General features: G+C 37.8%; 1 protein-coding gene and 1 pseudogene across 1 annotated transcript in view; one reads left to right on the forward strand and one right to left on the reverse strand.

The window, feature by feature from the left end:
• SEPTIN14 (septin 14) overlaps positions 1–9,723 on the reverse strand; it is a 39,881-nt gene extending 30,158 nt beyond the window's left edge. The window contains exons 1-2 of the mRNA XM_064590380.1: positions 9,618–9,723; positions 9,048–9,243 (exon numbers count right to left, since the gene is read on the reverse strand). Of these exons, the coding sequence (XP_064446450.1) occupies positions 9,048–9,243; positions 9,618–9,708 (287 nt within the window). The 5' untranslated portion in view covers positions 9,709–9,723. The remainder of the gene's footprint in view (positions 1–9,047; positions 9,244–9,617) is intronic.
• LOC123842793 (sec1 family domain-containing protein 1-like) lies at positions 249–3,437 on the forward strand (annotated as a pseudogene).
• Positions 9,724–24,596: the final 14,873 nt, after the last annotated feature.

Below are 24,596 nucleotides of genomic sequence, written 5' to 3' on the forward strand. Positions count from 1 at the left end.
AGGACAAGGCCACAGCCCATTCAAAGCAAAACAAATAAACATGCCTGATAGAGAATTTAAAGCAATGATTATGAGGATTCACTGGAATTGAGAAAAGAGTGCAAGACGTGAGTAAGAACCTTAACAAAGAGATAAGGAACAAACAACAGAGCCAAAGGGCACAATAAACTAAAAGAGAAACATGCTTGATGGAATGAACGGAAGAAAGGAAGAAGCAGAGGAATGAATTAGTGACCCAAAAGACAGTAATGGAAGAAAGTAACCAAGCTGAACAAAAGAGAAAAAAAAAAGAATTATGCAAAAGGAAAATAGACTTATGGAACTCAGTGACTCCATCAAACATAGTATCATCCATAGTATAGAACTCCCAGAAGAAAAAGAGAGAAAGGGGGCAGAAAATTTATTTCAAGAAATAATACCTGAAAACTTCCCTAACCTGGGGGAAAAAACAGACATATTCAGATCCAGGAGGCATGGAAAACTGCCATCAAAATCAACAAAAGTGGGGGGGAGGACAAAGATGGCAGAGGAGTAGGAGACCTAAATTACCTCTGGTCCCAGGAATTCAGCTAGATAGGGATCAAACCACACTGAACACCTACGAACTCAAGAGGAGATCGAAGAAAAGAATAGCAGCAACTCTCTAATCAGAAAAGCAACCACTTTCTGGGAGGTAGGACGTGCGGAGAAGTGAATCCGAGGCGATATTCAGGAGGATAGACGGCAGGGGAGGGGCCTCCATCAGCCGCTTCTGGCAAGTGACAGAGCAGTGGAGCACAAATTTGGAACTTTTAGAAGCTGAGGGACGTCCCTCCAGTGGCTAAGCAGGGGGTGGAACCCTCGCGGGGCCAGTGTGGTCTCAGGACCCTTGGGGTCACAGGAAGACCGGGGGTGCCTGAGTGCAGCAGAGCTCCCGGGTATCGGAGTGGGGAAGCCGGCTGCAGAGACGGAGCCCAGGCGCGGGCACTCAGCTCAGGGTTGCCTTAAACCGTGATCCACAGCACAGTCGGGCCCACTGCTCCTCCAGCAGGGACCCAACAAGCGGCAGATCCGGGGAGACTCTCCTTCCTCCCCCGGGAGGAGCAGTGCGGGAGTGCACCGCAGGTATCTGCTGGGTTTGGAGACTCCACATGGGGTCTGGTGCCAGAGATAGAAACGCTCGGTCACAGGCCGGGTGAACACGGAGTGTGACCAGAGACCAGGGAGATGGGAGTGACTGCTTTTCTCTGGGGGGCACTGAGGAGCAGGGCCCCGAGTTCTCGGCTCCTCTGGGGCGGAGATAGGGAGGCCACCATTTTCACTCTCTGCCTCCAAAGCTGTACAGAAAGATTGCAGGGAACAAAAGCTCCCAAGAGCAAAGCCCAGCAGATTACTTAGCCCTACCGGGCCAGAGTGGGGCAATTCCGCCTCCCGCAAAGACATTTGGGAACCACGGCAACAGGCCCCTCCCCCAGAAGATCAGCAAGAACAGCTAGCCAAGACCAAGTTTACCAATCAATGAGAACGGCAGAACTCCAGCGCTAGGGTAATACTGCACATAGAATTCATGGCTTTTCCCCCATGATTCTTTAGTCTTTCAAAGTTAATTTTTTTTTAACTTTCTTTATCCTTTTTTTTTTTTGAATTTTTCTTTTTCCCTTTTTCAACCAAAATCTTACCAATCCCTTTTTTAAAAAATCTTTTATTTTTCATTTTTAGAATCATATTCTATCCCTTCATAGTAGTTAACCTTATTTTTGGTTTATATATATAAGTTGTTCTCTCTTTAAAATTATGGGATACAGTTTCTTCTAACAGACCAAAATATACCCTAAATCTTTAGTGTATGGCTTTGTTCTAGTCTCCTGCCTGATCACATTCTCTCCCTTTTTTTTTTTAAATCCTCTTCTTTCTTTTTTCAACCAACTTCTTATCTTATCAATTCCTTTTATAAAATCTTCTATAATTTTCATCTTTCCAATCATAGTCTATCCCTTCATCGTATTTACCCTTATTTTTGTACATATATAAGTTTTTTTTTCTTTAAAGTTTTGGGAGACACTTTTTTCTAACAGAACAAAATATGCCCAAAATCTAATGTGTGGCACTGATCTATGCACCAGCCTGATAATATTTGATCATATTCTGTTTTTATTTTTTGTTTGTTTGTTAGTGGTTTTTTTTTTTAATCTTTTTCTTTTTCTTTTTTTTTTCTTTCTCTTTTCTTTCTTTCCCTTTCTTTTTCCCCGGTTTCAGGTCTCTTCTGATTTGTTTAGTGTATATTTTTCTGGGGTCGTTGTTACCCTGTTAGCATTTTATTCTCTCATTCATCTATTCTCCTCTGGACAAAATCACAAGGCGGAAAAAACATCTCAAAAAAAAGAACAAGAGGCAGTACCGACTGCCAGGGACCTAATCAATACAGACATTAGTAATGTCAGAACTAGAGTTCAGAATGATGATTTTAAAGATACTAGCTGGGCTTGAAAAAAGCATGGAAGATATTAGAGAAACCCTTTCTAGAGAAATAAAAGGACTAAAATCTAATCAAGTTGAAATTAAAAAGGCTATTAATGAGGTCCAATAAAAAATGGAGGCTCTAATATAAAGGCAAGAAAACTAGATGTATATTTTGAATATGAAGAAAAAATAATGAGCAAAACTACTCTGGATAAATCTCTTCTAGATATAATATCAGACCCTGATGCAGGAACTCCAGAAGATAAAATGAAGCTGTTTCTTATTTATTATATAAATGCACAGCAAGCACCCCCTGAGGCTGATTTGGAGCAATACAAAAAAGCTTTAATTGATGCAGGATGCAACCTTAATCCCTTACAATATATCAAACAGTGGAAGGCTTTCGCCAAGATGGCTTCAGCTCCTGCCAGCTATGGTAACACTACCACTAAACCAATGGGTCTCTTATCACGAGTCATGAATACAGGATCACAGTTTGTTATGGAAGGAGTGAAGAACCTGATATTGAAATAGCAAAATCTACCTGTTACTCGTATTTTAGACAATCTCATGGAGATGAAGTCAAACCCTGAAACTGATGATTATAGATACTTTGATCCCAAAATGCTGTGGGGCAATGACAGCTCAGTTCCAAGGAACAAAATCCATTCCAGGAGGCAATTGTTTTTGTGGTAGGAGGAGGCAACTACATTGAATACCAAAATCTTGTTGACTATATAAAGGGGAAACAAAGCAAACACATTTTATATGGCTGCAGTGAACTTTTTAATGCTACACAGTTCATAAAACAGCTGTCACAACTTGGACAGAAATAACACAGAAGAACCTTAATATGAGTCTACTCAGATAAATGTAAAAAGACAAGTCAAAAGAGCCATATGTTTTCTTCTTCATATCAGTGTCCTAACAGTGAAACTTAGAGTTAATTTTTAAGGAAATTCTATACTTAATATAATGTGTACTAATTAAAAGAATAAAGTATTTCAGAAATAAATTTTTAAAATTGTAAAAAAAAAAAATGGAGGCTCTAACTGCTAGGATAATGAGGCAGAAGAGAGAATTAGTGATATAGAAGACCAAATGATGGAAAATAAGCTGAGAAAAAGAGAGATAAACAACTACTGGATCACGAGGGCAGAATTTGAGAGGTAAGTGATACCATAAGATGAAAAAATATTAGAATAATTGGGATCCCAGAAGAAGAAGAAACAGAGAGAGGGACAGAAGGTATATTGGAGCAAATTATAGCAGAGAACTTCCCTAATTTGGGGAAGGAAACAGGCATCAAAATCCAGGAAGCACAGAGAACCCCCTCAAAATCAATAAAAATGGGTCAACACCCTGACATCTAATAGTAAAACTTACAAGTCTCAGAGACAAAGAGAAAATCCTGAAAGCAGCTCGGGAGAAGAGATCTGTAACCTACAATGGTAGAAACATTAGATTGGCAACAAACCTATCCACAGAGACCTGGCAGGCCAGAAAGGACTGGCATGATATATTCAGGACACTAAACGAGAAAAATATGCAGCCAAGAATACTATATCCAGCTAGGCTGTCATTGAAAATAGCAGGAGAGATAAAAAGCTTCCAGGACAAACAAAAACTAAAAGAATTTGCAAACGCCAAACCAGCCCTACAAGAAATATTGAAAGGGGTCCTCTAAGCAAAGAGAGAGCCCAAAAGTAACATAGACCAGAAAGGAACATGGGCAATATACAGTAACACTCACCTTACAGACAGTACAATGGCACTAAATTCCTATCTTTCAATAGTTACCCTGAATATACATGGGCTAAATGCCCCAATCAAAAGACACAGGCTATCAGATTGGATTAAAAAACAAGACCCATAGATATGCTGTCTGCAAGAGACTCATTTTAGACTCAAAGACACCCCCACATTGAAAGTGAAGGGGTGGAAAACCATTTACCATGCTAATGGACACCAAAAAGAAAGCTGGGGTGGCAATCCTTATATCAGACAAATTAGATTTTAAACCAAAGACTATAATAAGAGATGAGGAAGGACACTATATCCTACTTAAAGGGTCTATCCAAAAAGAAGATCTAACAATTGTAAATATCTATGCCCCTAACATGGCAACAGCCAATTATATAAACCAATTAATAACAAAAGCAAAAAAACACATCGACAACAATACAATAATAGTGGAGGACTTTAACACCCCCCTCACTGAAATGGACAGATCATCTAAGCAAAATATCAACAAGGAAGTAAAGACTTCAAATGACACACTGGACCAAATGGACTTGACAGATATATTCAGAACTTTCCATCCCAAAGCAACAGAATACACATTCTTCTCTAGTGCCCATGGAACATTCGCCAGAATAGATCACATCCTAGGTCACAAATCAGGTCTCAACCGGTACCAAAAGATTGGGATCATTCCCTGCGTATTTTCAGACCACAATGCTTTGAAACTAGAACTCAATCACAAAAGGAAAGTCGGAAAGAACTCAAATATATGGAGGCTAAAGAGCGTCCTACTAAAGAATGAATGGGTGAACCAGAAAATTAAAGAAGAATTTAAAAAATTCATGGAAACCAATGAAAATGAAAACACAACTGTTCAAAATCTTTGGGATACAGCAAAGGCAGTCCTAAGAGGAAAGTATATAGCAATACAAGCCTTTCTCAAAAACAAGAAAGGTCTCAAATACACAACCTAACCCTACACCTGGGCTTTCAATGAAATAGAAACAAAAAGAACAGTAGAACAGATCAACGAAATGATAAAATCCTGGCTAGACTTATCAAAAAGAAAAGAGAAATGACCGAAATAAATAAAATCATGAATGAAAGAGGAGAGATCACAACCAACACCAAAGAAATACAAACAATTATAAGAACATATTATGAGCAACTATATGAAACAAACTGAGGGTTTTAGAGGGGAGGAAGTGGGGGGATGGGTTAGCCCAGATTTTGAACAGTTGTGTTTTCTTTTCATTGGTTTCCATGAATTTTGTAAATTCTTCTTTAATTTCCTGGTTGACCCATTCATTCTTTAGTAGGACGCTCTTTAGCCTCCATGTATTTGAGTTCTTTCCGACTTTCCTTTTGTGAGTGAGTTCTAGTTTCAAAGCATTGTGGTCTGAAAATACGCAGGGAATGATCCCAATCTTTTGGTACCGGTTGAGACCTGATCTGTGACCTAGGATGTGATCTATTCTGGAGAATGTTGCATGGGCACTGGGTGTTATACAAAAACAATGAATCGTGGATCACCACATCAAAAACTAATGATGTATTGTATGGTGACTAACATAACATATTAAAATAAAATTTAAAAAAAATTAAAAAAAACTTAAAAGCACACACAAATTTTTGAATTAAATTAACTGTCTTTTGTGGGCCCAGGTCATTGGGCCACAAAACAATTACAATAGTAACGTCAAAAATCCCTGATCATAAATCACCATAACAAATACAATAATGAAAATTTTTGAAATATTGCCAAAATTACCAAATGTGACACAGTCACAAAATCACCAAATGCTGTCGGAAAAACCATATAGACTTGCTTCACAGAGATTTGCCAAAAACCTTCAATTTTTCAAACAAACAAACAAAAACATATCTGACAAGAACACTTAAGTGAAGAGTAATAAAATGAGGTATTCTTGTACAAATAATGAGGTTAAATAAGTAATCAAAAATCTACCAACATATGGATTGTAGAAATGTTCCTCTCATGGATATGTGTAAATACAATAGGATGTCATTGTAAAATGACTCATTGCCATAGAACTTGATAAATGTTCTAAATCACATCCTTCCCCCTAAAACAGAATGCAGGCTAACGGACATTTCAGGTCCTATTTGTTTATGAGGTGGTTGTTAGTTCTCACCCCTGTTCCCAGAGTTAATCCAAGTAGGTTCATTTACATATTCTAAAGGAAGAAGTGCATTAGCACAGTGTGTGTGCATACAAATTCCATTATGTTTGTACAGTAAAATCCAATGAATCATTGATTCTCTTGAGAAAAAAAAGAGTATATTATGTCTGATGAGCACATTTGGTGACTTCAGAGTATTCTGTTTAGAATCTGTCTCTGATTTCAAGGAAAGGACTGTTTGAAAGTGATCAGAGGAGGAGCACCTGGGTGGCTCAGTCGTTAAACATCTGCCTTCAGCTCAGGTCATGATCCCAGGGTTCTGGGATCGAGGCCCGCATCGGGCTCCCTTCTCATCGGGAAGCCTGCTTCTCCCTCTCCCACTCCCCCTGTTTGTGTTCCTGCTCTAGCTATCTCTTTCTCTGTCGAATAAATAAATAAAATCTTAAAAAAAAAAAAATCTACCAACATAGAGAAACTCAGGACCATATGGCTTCAGTATTGAATTCTAAGAAACATTAAAGGAAGAATTAACACCAATACTTAAACTCTTCCAGAAAATTAAAGGGAAAACTTCTAAACTCATTTGAATGCTCAGAATTATCCCGATACAAATAATAACAATAATAATAATAATAATAAAGAAAAGAAATGACAGGCAATATCCCTAATGAACACAGATCAACAAAATACGTAACAAAGTGAATTAAATAGCAAATTAAAAGGATCATACACGATGACAAAGAAGGATTTATCTTCAGAATGCAAGTATTATTCAACATAAGGAAATTGATTTACAAACCCCACATTGATTGAAAAATAAAAATCATATGAGCATTTCAATAGTTGCAGAAAACGTAATTTGACAAAATTCAACATCCTTTCATGATTTAAAAAAAATAACTCATGAAACTAGGTATAAAAGGAATTTATGTCAGCACAATAAAGGCCATATATTAAAAGCATCTAAATTGTTGACTTTACTATAAGCTGATTAACTGAACATAATAAAAAAAATTACATTCAAATGCAAGCAGCTTACACCCTAAAAAAATAAAAATAAAAAATAAGTTGTTGAATTTATAGGCATTGACTTATTTGTTGTATTCTTATTTTTTAATTTTTATAAAATCAGTAATAATGTCTGCTTTTTTATTCCTGATATTGGTGATACTTGATTTCTCATTTCTTTTGCTTGCTCAGTCTGGTTAAAGGTTTTCAATTTTATTGACTTTTGTAAATAACCAGCAAAATTAATTTGCTGATTTAATTGATTTTCTGTCCTTTTTTCTGTTTTCATCCATTTCTACTGTAGTATAATTTTTCCTTTCTTTTTCTTGCTTTAGAGTAAATTCGTTTTTATTTGTCTAGTTTCTTAACATGGAAATTTACAATACTTGGGATTGTACTTTTTTTCTTCTTTCCCCCTTTTTTCCCTAACATATGTACTTTATGCTATAAATTTCCCTCTAAGCAATACTTTTGCAGCATCCCATAGGGTTTTTTTAATTGTGGTAAGAACACTTAACAGGAGATCTACTCTCATAACAAATTTTTGAATGTACAATCAAGTACTGTTAAATATACTGTTAAATCTTCTTTCATACAGAAGACCTGAAGAACTTGTTCATCTTGCATAATTAAAATGTTATATCCATTGAACAGTAACTCTTAATTCTTCCTTCTCCCCAGCCACTGGCAAACATTTTACATTCTTCTGAGTTTGATGAGAGGCGGTGATCAAGGAAGGTAATGCCTGAGGCCCATGGGCATCAGTCATAATTTGAATAGAAATATATTTACATAGGATGTTTCTTTCCGAATTATCTATTAATCTGTTCATAAAGGTTTTATGCATTTTTAATTATACACAATATAGTTTAAATAAGTTTGTTCTGTATGATTTCAAACATATTTTAATTACTACAAAAGTTCAGTAGTGGAATGACAACATAAGGTCTGAGAGGACACTTATTAAACTTATAATAGTGGCTATTTTTGGAAAAAGAAAAGGCTCAAAATACTTATGTTTGGCTAAGTGGGTTTTTATATCATCTGGTACATTTAAATTTTTACAGAAATAAATTTATTTATTACTTGAATAAGTGATAGAAAACAAGTAATCCAGCAAGTAAATAAAGATCTTATTTATTTATTTATTTATTTATTTATTTATTTGAGATAGAGTGAAAGAGAGGAGAGAGCACGAGTGGGAGGAGGGAGGGGCGGAGGGAGAGGGAGAAGCAGGCTCTCTACTGAGCAGGGAGCCCAACTCAAGGCTTGATCCCAGGACTCTGGGATCATGACTTGAGCTGAAGGCAGTCGCTTAACCGACTGAGCCACCCAGGCGCCCCAAGCAACAAGTAAATAAGTGGGAAAATCTATTTTAAAAATTATTTAAGAATTCAATCTTATCTTATAAAGTAGGAACAGTGGATTCAATGGTGAGACCCAAAAAGATATGTCTGCATTCTAATCCATAAAACCAGTAAATTTAATCTTACTGACAATAAAGAGTGTTTATATAAATAAGATCATCCTGGATTATCTAGGTACATCTTATATCAAACAACAAATGTCCTTAAAAGAGACACAAGGAGAGCAGAAAAGGCTATGTGAAGATAGAGGCAGATGGGAGAGATATAGCCAGAGGAAATATCAACAAAGAAACTAAATTCCTTGAAATAAGAAAATCTTTTATAAATAAAATACGAAAACACTAACCTGGCTTCTTTGTTTATTTGATCACCATATCCCACTGTCTTCACAACAGTTAATTTCAATTGAACATTTCTTTCTTGAAGTTCATATGTCTGAATTTTAAGTCCAACATTTGAGTAAAAATGTGAGGATTTTTTGTCTTTCAAATTAGCATTGAATAATGTGTCAATGAGTGTTGATTTTCCAATCCCAGTTTCCCCTGTAATAAACATAGATACATTATCTAGGGGCATGAGATGGCTGGGAATAAGTAACACACTTAACCCCTAAGTGTTATAAAGGAACTCAAATACATCAATGACTATAATATCCATTAAAGTATACATGCTTCTCTTGACTCTCTCAGTCATTAATATAATATAGAAAATATAAACACAAAGATAATCAGATTTTGAAGAGCACTGAAACCTTTAAAGAACAAAAGTCTAAGTGGTAGGACTAACATGATGGAAACAAATACAGATCAACAGCCATGGTCTTGAACTAACAACACCAGTGTTATACTACTTAAGATAAGTTGAATGAGCATTTCAAAAATTAATTAATAATTGAGATGAGAAATCAGGCACTTACCCACACAGAGAATATTAAAAGAGAATCCTTGTTGGATAGATCGGTGCACCAACTGATGAGGCAAACATTCAAAACCAAAATGACCAAGCATTTTTAAACAACGGACACTATCTCCTTTGGGCTTAAAAAAATAAAAATAAAATATTTAATTAGAATTAGTAATATCATTTAAAAATATAATTTTATATATGTTAAAGAAACTAGAATTGTCATTTGAATATTGTAACTCAGACAACATTCAAATGAAGTAAATTTGTGAGCAAATAAGTCTTTGTACAAACACATAGATTTTTATTTCAATTAAAACAATAGTAAATCTGGAGGAGGAAGTGGAAGATGGTGGTGGAATAGGAGGACCCTAGGCTCATCCTGTATCACCAACACAAATAGATAACTATAAAATCATCCTAAATACCCCAGAAATCAATCTGAAGAAGGACAGAACAAACTCCAAAACTAGTAGTGTGAGTGGGGCAGGACGTGTGCCACCCACCCAAATGGAGACCCACAAGAAATTTTTATTGATGTTTTAAGAAGCTATGGCTCCTTTAAAAAAAAGGGGGGGGGGCACCTGGGTGGCTCAGTTGGTTAAGCGACTGCCTTCGGCTCAGGTCATGATCCTGGAGTCCTGGGATCGAGTCCCGCATCGGGCTCCCTGCTCGGCAGGGAGTCTGCTTCTCCCTCTGACCCTCCTCCCTCTCATGCTGTCTCTCATTCTCTCTCTCTCAAATAAATAAATAAAATCTTTAAAAAAAAAAAAAAAAGAAGCTATGGCTCAGCAAGATGGCGGAGGAGTAGGAGACCTGGATTTCGTCTGGTCCCAGGAATTCAGCTGGATAGAGATCAAACCATTCTGAACACCTACGAACTCAACAGGAGATAGAAGAAAAGAATAGCAACAACCCTCTGAACAGAAAAGTGACCACTTTCTGGAAGGTAGGACGTGCGGAGAAGTGAATCCGAGGTGATATTTGGGAGGATAGACGGCGGGGGAGGGGCTTCCGTCGGCCGCTTCTGGCAAGTGATAGAGCCGCGGAGCACAAAATCGGAACTTTTAGAAGTCGGCTCCACTGAGGGACGTTGCTCCAGTGGCTAAGCAGGGGGTGGAACCCTCGTGGGCACAGTGTGGTCTCAGGACCCTCGGGGTCACAGGAAGACTGGGGGTGCCTGAGTGCAGCAGAGCTCCCAGGTATTGGAGCAGGGAAGCCGGCTGCAGAGACGGAGCCAAGGAGCAGGCTCTCAGCTCAGGGTGGCCATAAACCATGATCCGCAGCACAGTCGGGCCCCTGCTCCTCCAGCAGGGACCCAACAAGTGGCAGATCCAGGGAGACTCACCTTCCTTCCCCGGGAGGAGCCGCGCGGGAGCGCACCGCAGGGATCTGCTGGGTTTGGAGACTCCACACGGGGTCGGGTGCCAAAGATAGAAACGCGCAGTCACAGGCCGGGTGAGCACGGAGTGAGGCCGGAGACTGGGGAGCCGGGAGTGACTGGCGGCTTTTCTCTGGGGGCTCACTGAGGAGAGGGGCCCCGAGTTCTTGGCTCCTCCGGGGCGGAGCTAGGGAGGCCGCCATTTTCACTCTCCGCCTCCAAAGCTGTACGGAAAGCTCGCAGGGAACAAAAGCTCCCGAGAGCAAACCATAGCAGATGACTTAGCCTGGACCGGGCAAGGACAGGGCAATTCCGCCTCCGGCAAAGACATTTGGGAACCACGGCAACAGGCCCCTCCCCCAGAAGGTCAGCAAGAACAGGCAGCCAAGACCAAGTTTACCAATCAATGAGAATGGCAGAACTCCAGCGCTAAAGGAATACAGCACATAGAATTCATGGCTTTTTCCCCATTATTCTTTAGTCTTTCAAAGTTAATTTTTTAACTGTTTTTTTTTCTTTTTCCCTTTTCAACCAACATCTTATCAACCCTTTTTTTTAAAATCTTTTTTATTTTTCATTTTTAGAGTCATATTCTATCCCTTCATAGTAGTTACCCTTATTTTTGGTATATATATATATATAAGTTGTTCTCTCTTTAAAATTTTGAGATACACTTTCTTCTAACAGATCAAAATATACCCTAAATCTCTAGTGTATTGCTTTGTTCTAGTCTCCTGCCTGATCACATTCTCTCCCCCTTTTTTTTTTAATCCTCTTCTTTCATTTTTCAACCAACTTCTTATCTTATCAATTCCTTTTATATAATCTTTTATACTTTTCATCTTTACAGTCATATTTCATTCCTTCATCGTATTAACCCTTATTTTTGTACATATATAAGTTTATCTTTCTTTAAAATTTTGGGAGACACTTTCTTCTAACAGACCAAAAAACGCCAAAAATCTAGTGTGTGGCACTGATCTATGCACCAGCCTGATAATATTTTATCATATTCTGTGTTTTGTTTTGTTTTGTTTTGTTTTTGTTTGTTTTTATCTTTTATTTATTTATTTTTCTTTCACTCCCTTTCTTTTCCCCCAGTTTCAGGTCTCTTCTGATTTGTTTAGTGTATATTTTTCTGGGGTCGTTGTTACCCTGTTAGCATTTTATTCTCTCATTCATCTATTCTCCTCTGGACAAAATGACAAGATGGAAAAAAATCACCTCGATAAAAAGAACAAGAGGCAGTACCGACTGCCAGGGACCTAATCAATACAGACATTAGTACGATGTCAGAACTAGAGTTCAGAATGATGATTTTAAAGATACTAGCTGGCCTTGAAAAAAGCATGGAAGATATTAGAGAAACGCTTTCTGGAGAAATAAAAGAACTAAAATCTAACCAAGCTGAAATCAAAAAGGCTATTAATGAGGTGTAATAAAAAATGGAGGCTCTAACTGCTAGGATAAATGAGGCAGAAGAGAGAATTAGTGATAAAGAAGACCAAATGATGGAAAATAAAGAAGCTGAGAAAAGGAGAGATAAACAACTACTGGATCACGAGGGCAGAATTCGAGAGATAAGTGACACCATAAGATGAAACAACATTAGAATAATTAGAATCCCAGAAGAAGAAGAAAGAGAGAGAGGGGCAGAAGGTATATTGAAGAAAATTATAGCAGAGAACTTCCCTAATTTGGGGAAGGAAACAGGCATCAAAATCCAGGAGGCACAGAGAACCCCCTCAAAATCAATAAAAATAGGTCAACACCCCAACATCTAATAGTAAAACTTACAAGTCTCAGAGACAAGAGAAAATCCTGAAAGCAGCTCGGGAGAAGAGATCTGTAACCTACAATGGTAGAAACATTAAATTGGCAACAGACCTATCCACAGAGACCTGGCAGACCAGAAAGGACTGGCATGATATATTCAGGACACTAAACGAGAAAAATATGCAGCCAAGAATACTATATCCAGCTAGGCTGTCATGGAAAATAGAAGGAGAGATAAAAAACTTCCAGGACAAACAAAAACTAAAGGAATTTGCAAACACAAAACCAGCCCTACAAGAAATATTGAAAGGGGTCCTCTAAGCAAAGAGAGAGCCCAAAAGTAACATAGACCAGAAAGGAACATGGGCAATATACAGTAACAGTCACCTTACAGGCAATACAATGGCACTAAATTCCTATCTTTCAATAGTTACCCTGAATGTAAATGGGCTACATGCCCCAAGCAAAAGACACAGGCTATCAGACTGGATTAAAAAAAATCAGACCTATAGATATGCTGTCTGCAAGAGACTCATTTTAGACCCAAAGACACCCCCAGATTGAAAGTGAGGGGGTAGAAAACCATTTACCATGCTAATGGACACCAAAAAGAAAGATGGGGTGGCAATCCTTATATCAGACAAAATAGATTTTAAACCAAAGATTATAATAAGAGATGAGAAAGGACACTATATCGTACTTAAAGGGTCTATCCAACAAGGAGATCGAACAATTGTAAATATCTATGCCCCTAACATGACAGCAGCCATTATATAAGCCAATTAATAACAAAAGCAAAGAAACACACAACAACAATACAATAATAGTGGAGGATTTTAACACCCCCCTCACTGAAATGGACAGATCATCTAAGCAAAAGATCAACAAGGAAATAAAGACTTTAAATGACACACTGGACCAAACGGACTTGACAGATACATTCAGAACATTCCATCCCAAAGCAACAGAATACACATTCTTCCCTAGTGCCCATGCAACCTTATCCAGAATAGATCACATCCTAGGTCACAAATCAGGTCTCAACCAGTACCAAAGGATTGGGATCATTCCCTGCGTATTTTCAGACCCCAATGCTTTGAAACTAGAACTCAATCACAAGAGGAATGTAGGAAAGAACTCAAATACATGGAGGCTAAAGAGCGTCCTACTAAAGAATGAATGGGTCAACCAGGAAATTAAAGAAAAATTTAAAAAATTCATGGAAACCAATGAAAATGAAAACACAACTGTTCAAAATCTTTGGGATACAGCAAAGGCAGTCCTAAGAGGAAAGTATATAGCAATACGAGCCTTTCTCAAGAAACAAGAAAGGTCCCAAATACACAACCTAACCCTACACCTAAAGGAGCTGGAGAGAGAACAGCAAATAAAGCCTAAACCCAGCAGGAGAAGAGAAATAATAAAGATCAGAGCAGAAATCAATGAAATAGAAACCAAAAGAACAGTAGAACAGATTAACAAAACTAGGAGCTTGTTCTTTGAAAGAATTAACAAGATTGATAAACCCCTGGCCAGACTTATCAAAAAGAAAAGAGAAATGACCCAAAGAAATCAAATCATGAATGAAAGAGGGGAGATCACAACCAACACCAAAGAAATACAAACAATTACAAGAACATATTATGAGCAACTCTATGCCAGCAAATTAGATAATCTGGAAGAAATGGATGCATTCCTAGAGATGTAACAACTACCAAAACTGAACCAGGACGAAATAGAAAACCTGAACAGACCTATAACCACTAAGGAAATTGAAGCAGTCATCAAAAATCTCCCAACAAACAAAATCCCAGGGCCAGATGGCTTCCCAGGGGAATTCTACCAAACATTTCAAGAAGAATTAATACCTATTCTTCTGAAACTCTTCCAAAAAATAGAAATGGAAAGAAAACTTCCAAACTCATTTTATGAGGCCACCATTACCTTGATCCCCAAACCAGACAAAGACCCCATCAAAAAGGAGAATTACAGACTAATATCCTTGATGAACATGGATGCAAAAATTCTCACCAAAATTCTAGCCAATAAGATCCAACAGTACATTAAAAGGATTATTCACCACGACCAAGTGGGAGTTTTCTCTGGGCTGCAAGATTGTTTCAACATCCTCAAATTAATCAATGTGATACAATGCATTAATAAAAGAAAGAATAAGAAACATACGATCCCCTAAATAGATGCAGAAAAAGCATTTGACAAAGTACAGCATCCTTTCTTGATCAAAACTCTTCAGGGTATAGGGATAGAGGTCGCATACCTCTATATCATGAAAGCCATCTATGAAAAACCCACAGCAAATATCATTCTGAATGGGGAAAAACTGAGAGCTTTCCCCCTAAGGTCAGGAACACGGCAGGGATGTCCACTATCACCACTGCTATTCAACATAGTATTAGAAGTCCTAGCAACAGCAATCAGACAACAGAAAGAAATAAAAGGCATCCGAATCTGCAAAGAGGAAGTCAAACTCTCACTCTTTGCAGATGATATGATACTTTATGTGGAAAACCCAAAAGAGTCCACCCTAAAACTGCTAGAACTCATACAGGAATTCAGTCAAGTGGCAGGATATAAAACCAATGCGCAGAAATCAGTGGCATTCCTATACACCAACTACAAGACTGAAGAAAGAGAAATTAAGGAGTCGATCCCATTTACAATTGTACCCAAAACAATAAGATACCTAGGAATAAATCTAACCAAAAAGACAAAGAATCTGTACTCAGAAAACTGTAAAATACTCATGAAAGAAATTGAGGAAGACACAAAGAAATGGAAAAATATTCCATGCTCATGGATTGGAAGAACAAATATTGTGAAGATGTCAAAGCTACCTAGAATAATCTACACATTCAATGCAATCCCAATCAAAATATCATCAACTTTTTTCAAAGAAATGGAACAAATAATCCTAAAATTTGTATGGAACCAGAAAAGACCCTCAATAGCCAGAGGAAGGTTGAAAAAGAACAGCAAAGCTGATGGCATCACAATTCTAGACTTCAAGCTCTATTACAAAGCTGTCATCATCAAGACAGTATGGTACTAGCACAAAAACAGACACATAGATCAATAGAACAGAATAGAGAGCCCAAAATGAACCCTCAACTCTATGGTCAACTAATCTTCAACAAATCAGGAAAGAATGTCCAGTGGAAAAAAGACAGTCTCTTCAACAAATGGTGTTGGCAAAATTGGACAGCCACATGCAGAAGAATGAAACTGGACCATTTCCTTACACCACACACAAAATAGACTCAAAATGGTTGAAAGACCTAAATGTGAGACAGGAGTGCATCAACATCCTAAAGGAGAACACAGGCAGCAACCTCTTCGACCTCAGCTGCAGCAGCTTCTTCCTAGAAACATCTCCAAAGGCAAGAGAAGTAAGGGCAAAAATGAACTATTGGGATTTCATCAAGAGAAAAAGCTTTCGCACAGCAAAAGAAACAGTCAACAAAACCAAAAGACAACTGACAGAATGGGAGAAGATATTTGCAAATGACATATCAGATAAAGGGTTAGTATCCAAAATCTATAAAGAACTTCTTAAACTCAACACCCAAAGAACAAATGATCCAATCAAGAAATGGGCAGAAGACATGAACAGACATTTTTCCAAAGAAGACATACAAATGGCCAACAGACACATGAAAAAGCACTCAACATCGCTTGGCATCAGGGGAATCCAAATCAAAACCTCAATGAGATACCACCTCACACCAGTCAGAATGGCTAAAATTAACCAGTCAGGAAATGACAGATGTTGGCGGGGATGAGGAGAAAGGGGAACCCTCCTACACTGTTGGTGGGAATGCAAGCTGGTGCAGCCACTCTGGAAAACAGTATGGAGGTTCCTCAAAAAGTTGAAAATAGAGCTACCATATGATCCAGCAATTGCACTACTGGGTATTTACCCCAAAGATACAAATGTAGGGATCTGAAGGGGTACGTGCACCCTGATGTTTATAGCAGCAATGTCCACAATAGCCAAACTATGGAAAGAGCCAAGATGTCCATCGACAGATGAATGGATAAAGAAGAAGTGGTATATATATACAATGGAATATTATGCAGCCATCAAAAGGAATGAAATCTTGCCATTTGCAACGACATGGATGGAACTGGAGAGTGTTATGCTGAGCGAAATAAGTCAATCAGAGAAAGACATGTATCATATGATCTCACTGATATGAGGAATTCTTAATCTCGGGAAGCAAACTGAGGGTTGCTGGAGTGGGGGTGGGGTGGAGGGATGGGGTGGCTGGGTGATAGACACTGGGGAGGGTATGTGCTATGGTGAGCGCTGTGAATTGTGCAAGATTGTTGAATCACAGATCTGTACCTCTGAAACAAATAATACATTATATGTTAAAAAATAAAAAAAGAAGAAGATAGCAGGAGGGGAAGAATGAAGGGGGGGAATCGGAGGGAGAGATGAACCATGAGAGACGATGGACTCTGAAACACAAACTGAGGGTTCTAGAGGGGAGGGGGGTGGGGGGATGGGTTAGCCTGGTGATGGATATTAAATAGGGCATGTTCTGCATGGAGCACTGGGTGTTATATGCAAACAATGAATCATGGAACCCTACATCAAAAACTAATGATGTAATGTATGGTGATTAACATAACATAATAATTTTTAAAAAAATAAAAAGAGCTTCCAGGACTGGCAGACTGAAAGAATATGAGACCACCAATTCAGTCCTGCAAGAAATATTAAGGGGGATTCTATAAAAGAAGATATACCCCAAGAATAATGTAGACAATCTATAGAAACAGGCACTTTACAGGCAATATGATGGCACTAAATTCATATCTTTCAAAAGTTACTCTCAGAGTGAATGGCCTAAATGCGCCCATGAAATGGCACAGGGTTTCAGATCGTATAAAAAGACAGGATCCATCCATATGCTGTTCACAAGAGGCTTTTTTTGGACCTAAAGACACCTCCAGATTGAACGTGAGGGGATGGAGAAGCATTTATCATGCCAATAAACCTCAAAAGAAAGCTGGGGTGGCAATTCTCATATCAGACAAAATAGTTTTTAAACCAAATACTGTAGTAAGAGATGTAGAGGAACTCTATATCATACTTAAAGGGGCTATCCAACAAGAAAATCTAACAATTGTAAATATCTATGCCCCCAACATGGGAGCAGCCAACTACATAAGCTACCTATTTACCAAAATAAAGAATCATATTGATAATAATACATTAATAGTAGGAGACCTCAACACTCCACTCACAGCAATGGACAGATCATCTAAGCAGAGATCAACAAAGAAGCAAGAGCTTTGAATGACACATTGTACCAGATGGACTTCATAGGTATATACAGAACATTTCACCCTAAAACAAAAGAAAACTCATTCTTCTTGAGTGTACATGGAACTTTCTCCAGAATAGACCACATACTGGGTCAGGTCTCAACTGATACCAAAAGACTGAGATTATTCCCTGCATATTTTCAGACCACCATGCATTGAAACTAGAACTCAACCACAGGGAAAAATTTGGAAGGAATGCAAATACCTGGAGGTTAAAAAGCATCCTGTTAAAGAATGGATGGGTCAACCATGAAATTAAAGAAGAACTTAAACAATTCATGGAAACTAATGAGAATGAAAACATATCAGTCCAAAACCTATGGGATACTGCAAAAGTGATCCTAAGGGGGAAATACATAGCCATCAAAGCCTCTCTCAAAAAAGTAGAAAAATCCCAAATACATAAGCTTACCTAAGAATCCTAAAGAATCTGGAGAAAGAACAGCAAATAAAACCTAAACCAAGCAGGAGAAGAGAAATAATAAAGATTAGAGCAGAAATCAATGAAATAAAAACTAGAACAGTAGAAGATATCAATGAAACTAGAAGTTGGTTCTTTGAAAGAATTAATAAGATAGATAAACCACTGGCCAGATTTATCCAAAAGAAAAGAAAAAGGACCCAAATTAATAAAATTATGAATGAAAGGGGAGAGATCATGACTAACACCAAGGAAATAGAATTATTAGAAATTATTACCAGCAACAATATGCCTACAAATTAAGCAACCTAGAAGAAATGGATACATTCCTGGAAACTTATAAACTACCAAGACTGAAACAGGAAGAAATAGACAATCTGAATAGACCATTAACCAGTAATGAAATTGAAGCAGTAATCAAAAATCTCCCAAAAAAACAAGAGTCCAGGTCCAGGTGGCTGCCCAGGGAAATTCTACCAAGCATTTAAAGAAGAAATCATACCTATTCTACTGAAGCTGTTTCAAAATAGAAACAAAAGGAAAACTTCCAAACTCGTTCTATGAAGCCACAATTACCTTGACCCCAAAACCAGGCAAAGACCCCATCCAAAAGGAGAATTACAGACCAATATCCCTGATGAACATGAATGCCAAAATACTCAACAAGATCCTAGCCAATAGGATCCAACAGTACATTAAAAGGATTATCCATCATGACCAGGTGGGATTCATTCCTGGGATGCAACTGTGGTTCAACATTCTCAAATCAATCAACATCATAGAGCACATTAATAAAGAAAAGACAAGAACCATACGATCCTCTCAATTGATGCAGAAAAAGCACTTAACAAAATGCAGCATTCTTTCCTGATTAAAACTTTTCAGAGTGTAGGAATAGAGGGAACATAACTCATTATCATAAAAGCCACCTATGAAAAACCCACAGCAAATATTCTCAATGGGAAAAACAAAGCTTTTTCCTTAAGGTGAGGGACTTGACAGGGATGCCCACTCTCACCACTTTTGTTCAACATAGTACTAGAAGTCCTAGCAACAGCAATCAGACAACAAAAAGAAATAAAAGTTATTCAAATTGGCCAAGAAGTCAAACTCTCTCTCTTCCCAGATGACACAATACTTTATGTGAAAATTCCAAAAGACTCCACCCCCAAATTACTAGAACTCATACAGCAATTCAGCAATGTGGCAGGATAAAAAAATCAATGCACAGAAGTCAGTTGCATTTCTATACACAAACAATCAGACTGAAGAAACAGAAATTTTAAAAATCGAACCCATTTACAATAGCACCAAAAACCATAAGATGCCTAGGAATAAACCTAACCAAAGAGGTAAAGGATCTATACTCTAGAAACCACAGAGCACTTATGAAAGAAATTGAGGAAGACACAAAAAGAGGGAAAAACATTCCATACTCATAGATAGGAAGATAAAACCTCCTTAAAATGTCTATGCTGCCCAGAGCTATGTACACTTTCAATGCCATCCCTATCAAAATACCTTTGGCATTTTCCACAGAGTTGGAACAAACAATCCTAATGAAACCAGAAAAGACCCTGAATTGCCAGGGGATTGTTGAAAAAGAAAACCAAAGCGGGAGGAATCACAATGCCTGACTTCAAGCTATATTACGAAGCTGTGCTCACCAAGACAGCATGGTATTGGCACAAAAACAGACATATAGATCAATGGAACAGAATAGAGAGCCCAGAAATGGACCCTCAACTCTATGGTCAACTAATCTTTGACAAATCAGAAAAGAACATGCAATGGAAAAAAGACAGTCTCTTCAACAAATGGTGTTGGGAAAATTGGACAGCCACATGCAGAAGACTGAAACTGGACCATTCTCTTACACCATACACAAAGATAAACTCAAAATGGATGAAAGACCTAAATGTGAGACAGGAATCCATCAAAACCCCAGAGGAGAACATAGGCAATAACCTCTTCAACATAGGCTACAGCAACCTTTTTCAAGACATTTCTCTAAAGGCAAGGGAAACAAAAGCAAAAATGAATTATTGGGATTTCATCAAGATAAAAAGCCTTTGCACAGCAAAGGAAACAGTCAACAAAACTAAGAAGCAACCCACAGAATGGGAGAAGATATTTGCAAATGACATATCAGATGAAGGGCAGGCATCCAAGATCTATAAAGAACTTCTCAAACTCAACACCCAAAAAACAAATAATCCAGTCAAGAAATGGGCAAAAGACATGAACAGACACTTCTCCCAAGAAGACATACAAATGGCTAACAGACACATGAAAAAATGTTCAATATCACTAGCCATCGGGGAATAAAATCAAAAAGACAATGAGATACGACCTTACACCAGTTAAAATCGCAAAAATTAACAAAACAGGAAACAACAAGTGTTGGTGAGGATGTGGAGAAAGGGGAACCCTCTTACACTGTTGGTGGGAATGCAAGCTGGTACAGCTACTCTGGAAAACATTATGGAGGTTCCTCAAGACGTTAAAAATAGAGCTACCCTACTACCCAGCAATTGCACTACTAGATATTTACCCCAAAGATACAGAGGTAATGAAAACAAGGGGCATATGCACCCGAATGTTCATAGCAGCAATGTCCACAATAACCAAACTGTGGAAAGAGCCGAGATGCCCTTCAACAGATGAATGAATAAATAGATGTGGTTCATATGTACAATGGAGTATTACTCAACTATCAGAAAGGATGAATACCCACCATTTACATTGACATGGATGGAACTGGAGGGGATTATGCTAAGTGAAATAAGTCAAGCAGAGAAAGGCAATTATCATATGATTTCACTCATATGTGGAACATAAGGAATAGCATGGAGGACCACAATGGAAGGGAGGGAAAACTGAATGGGAAGAAATCAGAGAGGGAGACAAAAGTGAGAGACTCTAGACTCTGGGAACCAAACTTAGGGCTACAGAAGGGAGCGGGAGCAGGGTGGGGTAACTGGATGATAGGTAAGGAAGGCACATGTGGTGATGAGCACGGGGAGTTATATGTAACTAATGAATCATTGAACACTACACGTGCCCCACTACAGAAAACATTACATCAAAAACTAATGATGCTGGCTAATTGAACATAGTAATAAAAAAAATAATAAATTTTTAAAAACTGCTTTGCACAGCAAAAGAAACAGTCAACAAAACCAAAAGACAACCGACAGAATGGGAGAAGATATTTGCAAATGACATATCATAAACAGCTAGTATCCAAGATCTATAAAGAACTTATCAAACTCAACACCCAAAGAACAAATAATCCAATCAAGAAATGGGCAGAAGACATGAACAGACATTTTTCCAAAGAAGATATCCAATTGTACAACAGACATGAAAAAGTGCTGAACATCACTCGGCATCAGGGAAATACAAATCAAGACCACAATGAGAGACAATCTGTGGTTGTCTCACACCAGTCAGAATAGCTAAAATTAACAAGTCAGGAAATGACAGATGTTGGCAAGGATGCGGAGAAAGGCGAACCCTCCTACACTGTTGGTGGGAATGCAAGCTGGTGCAGCCACTCTGGAAAACAGTATGGAGGTTCCTCAAAAAGTTGAAAATAGAGCTACCCTACGACCCAGCAATTTCACTACTGGGTATTTACCCCAAAGATACAAATGTAGTGATCTGAAGGAGCACCTGCACCCCAATGTTTAGAGCAGCAATGTCCACGATAGCCAAACTATGGAGCCCAGATGTCCATTGACAGATGAATGGAGAAAGAAGATGTGATACACACACACACACACACACACACACACCAGAATATTACACAGCCATTAAAAATGAAATCTTGCCATTTGCAATGATGTGGATGGAACTAGAGGGTATTATTCTAAGCGAAATAAGTCAATCAGAGAAAAACAATTATCATATGATCTCACTGATGTGCAGAATTTAAGCAACAAGGCAGAGAATCATAGGGGAAGGGAAGAAATGAAACAAGATGAAACCAGAGAGGGAGACAAACCAGAAGAGACTCTTAATCTTAGGAAACAAACTGAGGGTTGCTGGAGGGTAAGGGAGTGGGGGGAATGGGGTAGCTGGGTGATGGACACTGGGAAGGTATGTGTTGTGGTGACTGCCGTGTGTTGTGTAAGACTGATGAATCACAGACCTGTACCCCTGAAACAAAAAATACATTATAAGTTAATTTAAAAAATTTTTTGTAAAGATCATAGAGGAGAACACAGTCAGTAACCTCTTTAACATTAGCTATAGCAACTTCTTTCTAGATATGAGGCAAGAGAAACAAAAGCAAAAATAAACTACTGGGACTTCATCAAAATAAAAAGCTTCTTCACAGAGAAGGAAACAATCAACAAAATGAAAAGGCAACCTATGAAATAAGAGAAGATATTTGCAAATGACATATCTGATGAAGGGTTAGTATCCAAAATATATAAGGAACTTATAAAACTCATGCCTGGAATACAAATAATCCAGTTAAAATTAGGCAGAAGACATGAATAGACATTTTTTTCCAAAGAAGACATCCAGAAGACCAACAGGCACATGAAAAGATATTCAACAGCACTCATCATCAAGGAATTACAAATCAAAACTACAATGAGATATCACCTCACACCTGGCAGAATGGCTAAAATTAACAATATAGGAAACAACAGGTTTTGGTGAGGATGCAGAGAAAGGGGAACCCTCTTACACTGTTAGTGTGAATATAAACTGGTGAAGCCACTCTGGTAAACAGTATGGAGGTTCTCAGAAAGTTAAAAATAGAACTATCCTACAATCCAGCAATTGCACTACTAGGTAGTTACACAAAGAATACCAAAATACTGATCTGAAGGGATACATGTACCCCAATGTTTATAGCAACACTATCAACAATAGCCAAATTATGGAAGGAGACCAAATGTCCATCAACTGGTGAATGGATAAAGATGTGGTATATATATACAATGGAATATTACTCAGCCATTAAAAATAATGAAATCATGCCATTTGCAATGACATGGAAAGAGTTAAAAGTATTATGTTAAGCGAAATAAGTCAGTTCAGAGAAAGACAAATACCATATTTCACTCATATGTGGAATATAAGAAACAAAACAAATGATCATAAGGGGAAAAAAGAGAGGCAAGCCAAGAAAAGGACTCTTAACTATAGAGAAGAAACTGATGATTACCAGAGAGTATTTGGGTGGGAGGATGTGGTAAATATGTGATAGGGATTAAGGAGGGCACTTGTTTTAATGAGCACCAAGTGTTGTATGTAAGTGTTGAATCACTAAATTCTACACATGAAACTAATATTACACTGTATGTTAACTAACTGGAATTTAAATAATAATTTGGGGGAGAAAAGAAGTGGTATATTTATATGCAATGGAATATTACTTGACCATGAAAAAGAATGAGGCGTTGTCATTTGTAACAACATGGATGGACTTGGATGGTATAAAGCTAAGTGAAATGAGTCACTAAGAGAAAAACATGTACCATATCATTTTATTTATATCTGGAATTTAAGAAACAAAGCACACAAAGAAAAAAGAACAAACAAAAAATAGACTCTTAAATACAGTGAAGAAACTGGTGGTTCTCAGAAAAAAGGTGGGTGGGGGGTGGGGAAATAGATAAAAGGGACTAAGAGTACATTTATCATTATGAGTACTGAGTAATGTATTGAATTTTTGAATCATATTGTATACCTGAAACTAATATAACACTGCGTCTTAATTACACTTCAATAAAAACAATTAAGTGAGGTTACTTAAGCTTTAAATCCAATACAGGAGAGAGATTAAAAAAAAAAAAAAACTAGGCATCCTCACATTATGATGGTTACAGTGTAAATTGGCATAATATCTTTATAGAGTGATTTGGTCATTACTATCAAATTTTAAATTGTGTATATTTTCTGACCCAACAATTCCATTTCTAGCAGAGTATTCAAACATATACATGAAAAAGAATGTAGAAGTATACTAAATGCAGCATTATATGGAATTGGGAAGAAGAAAGAAGGAGAAGGAGGAGGTGGGGGAAGAAAGGAAA

Source organism: Mirounga angustirostris, unplaced genomic scaffold (assembly GCF_029215605.1).
Source record: "Mirounga angustirostris isolate CCGP_5_RB_7025 unplaced genomic scaffold, mMirAng1.0.hap1 SCAF_5, whole genome shotgun sequence".
Taxonomy (NCBI): domain Eukaryota; kingdom Metazoa; phylum Chordata; class Mammalia; order Carnivora; family Phocidae; genus Mirounga; species Mirounga angustirostris.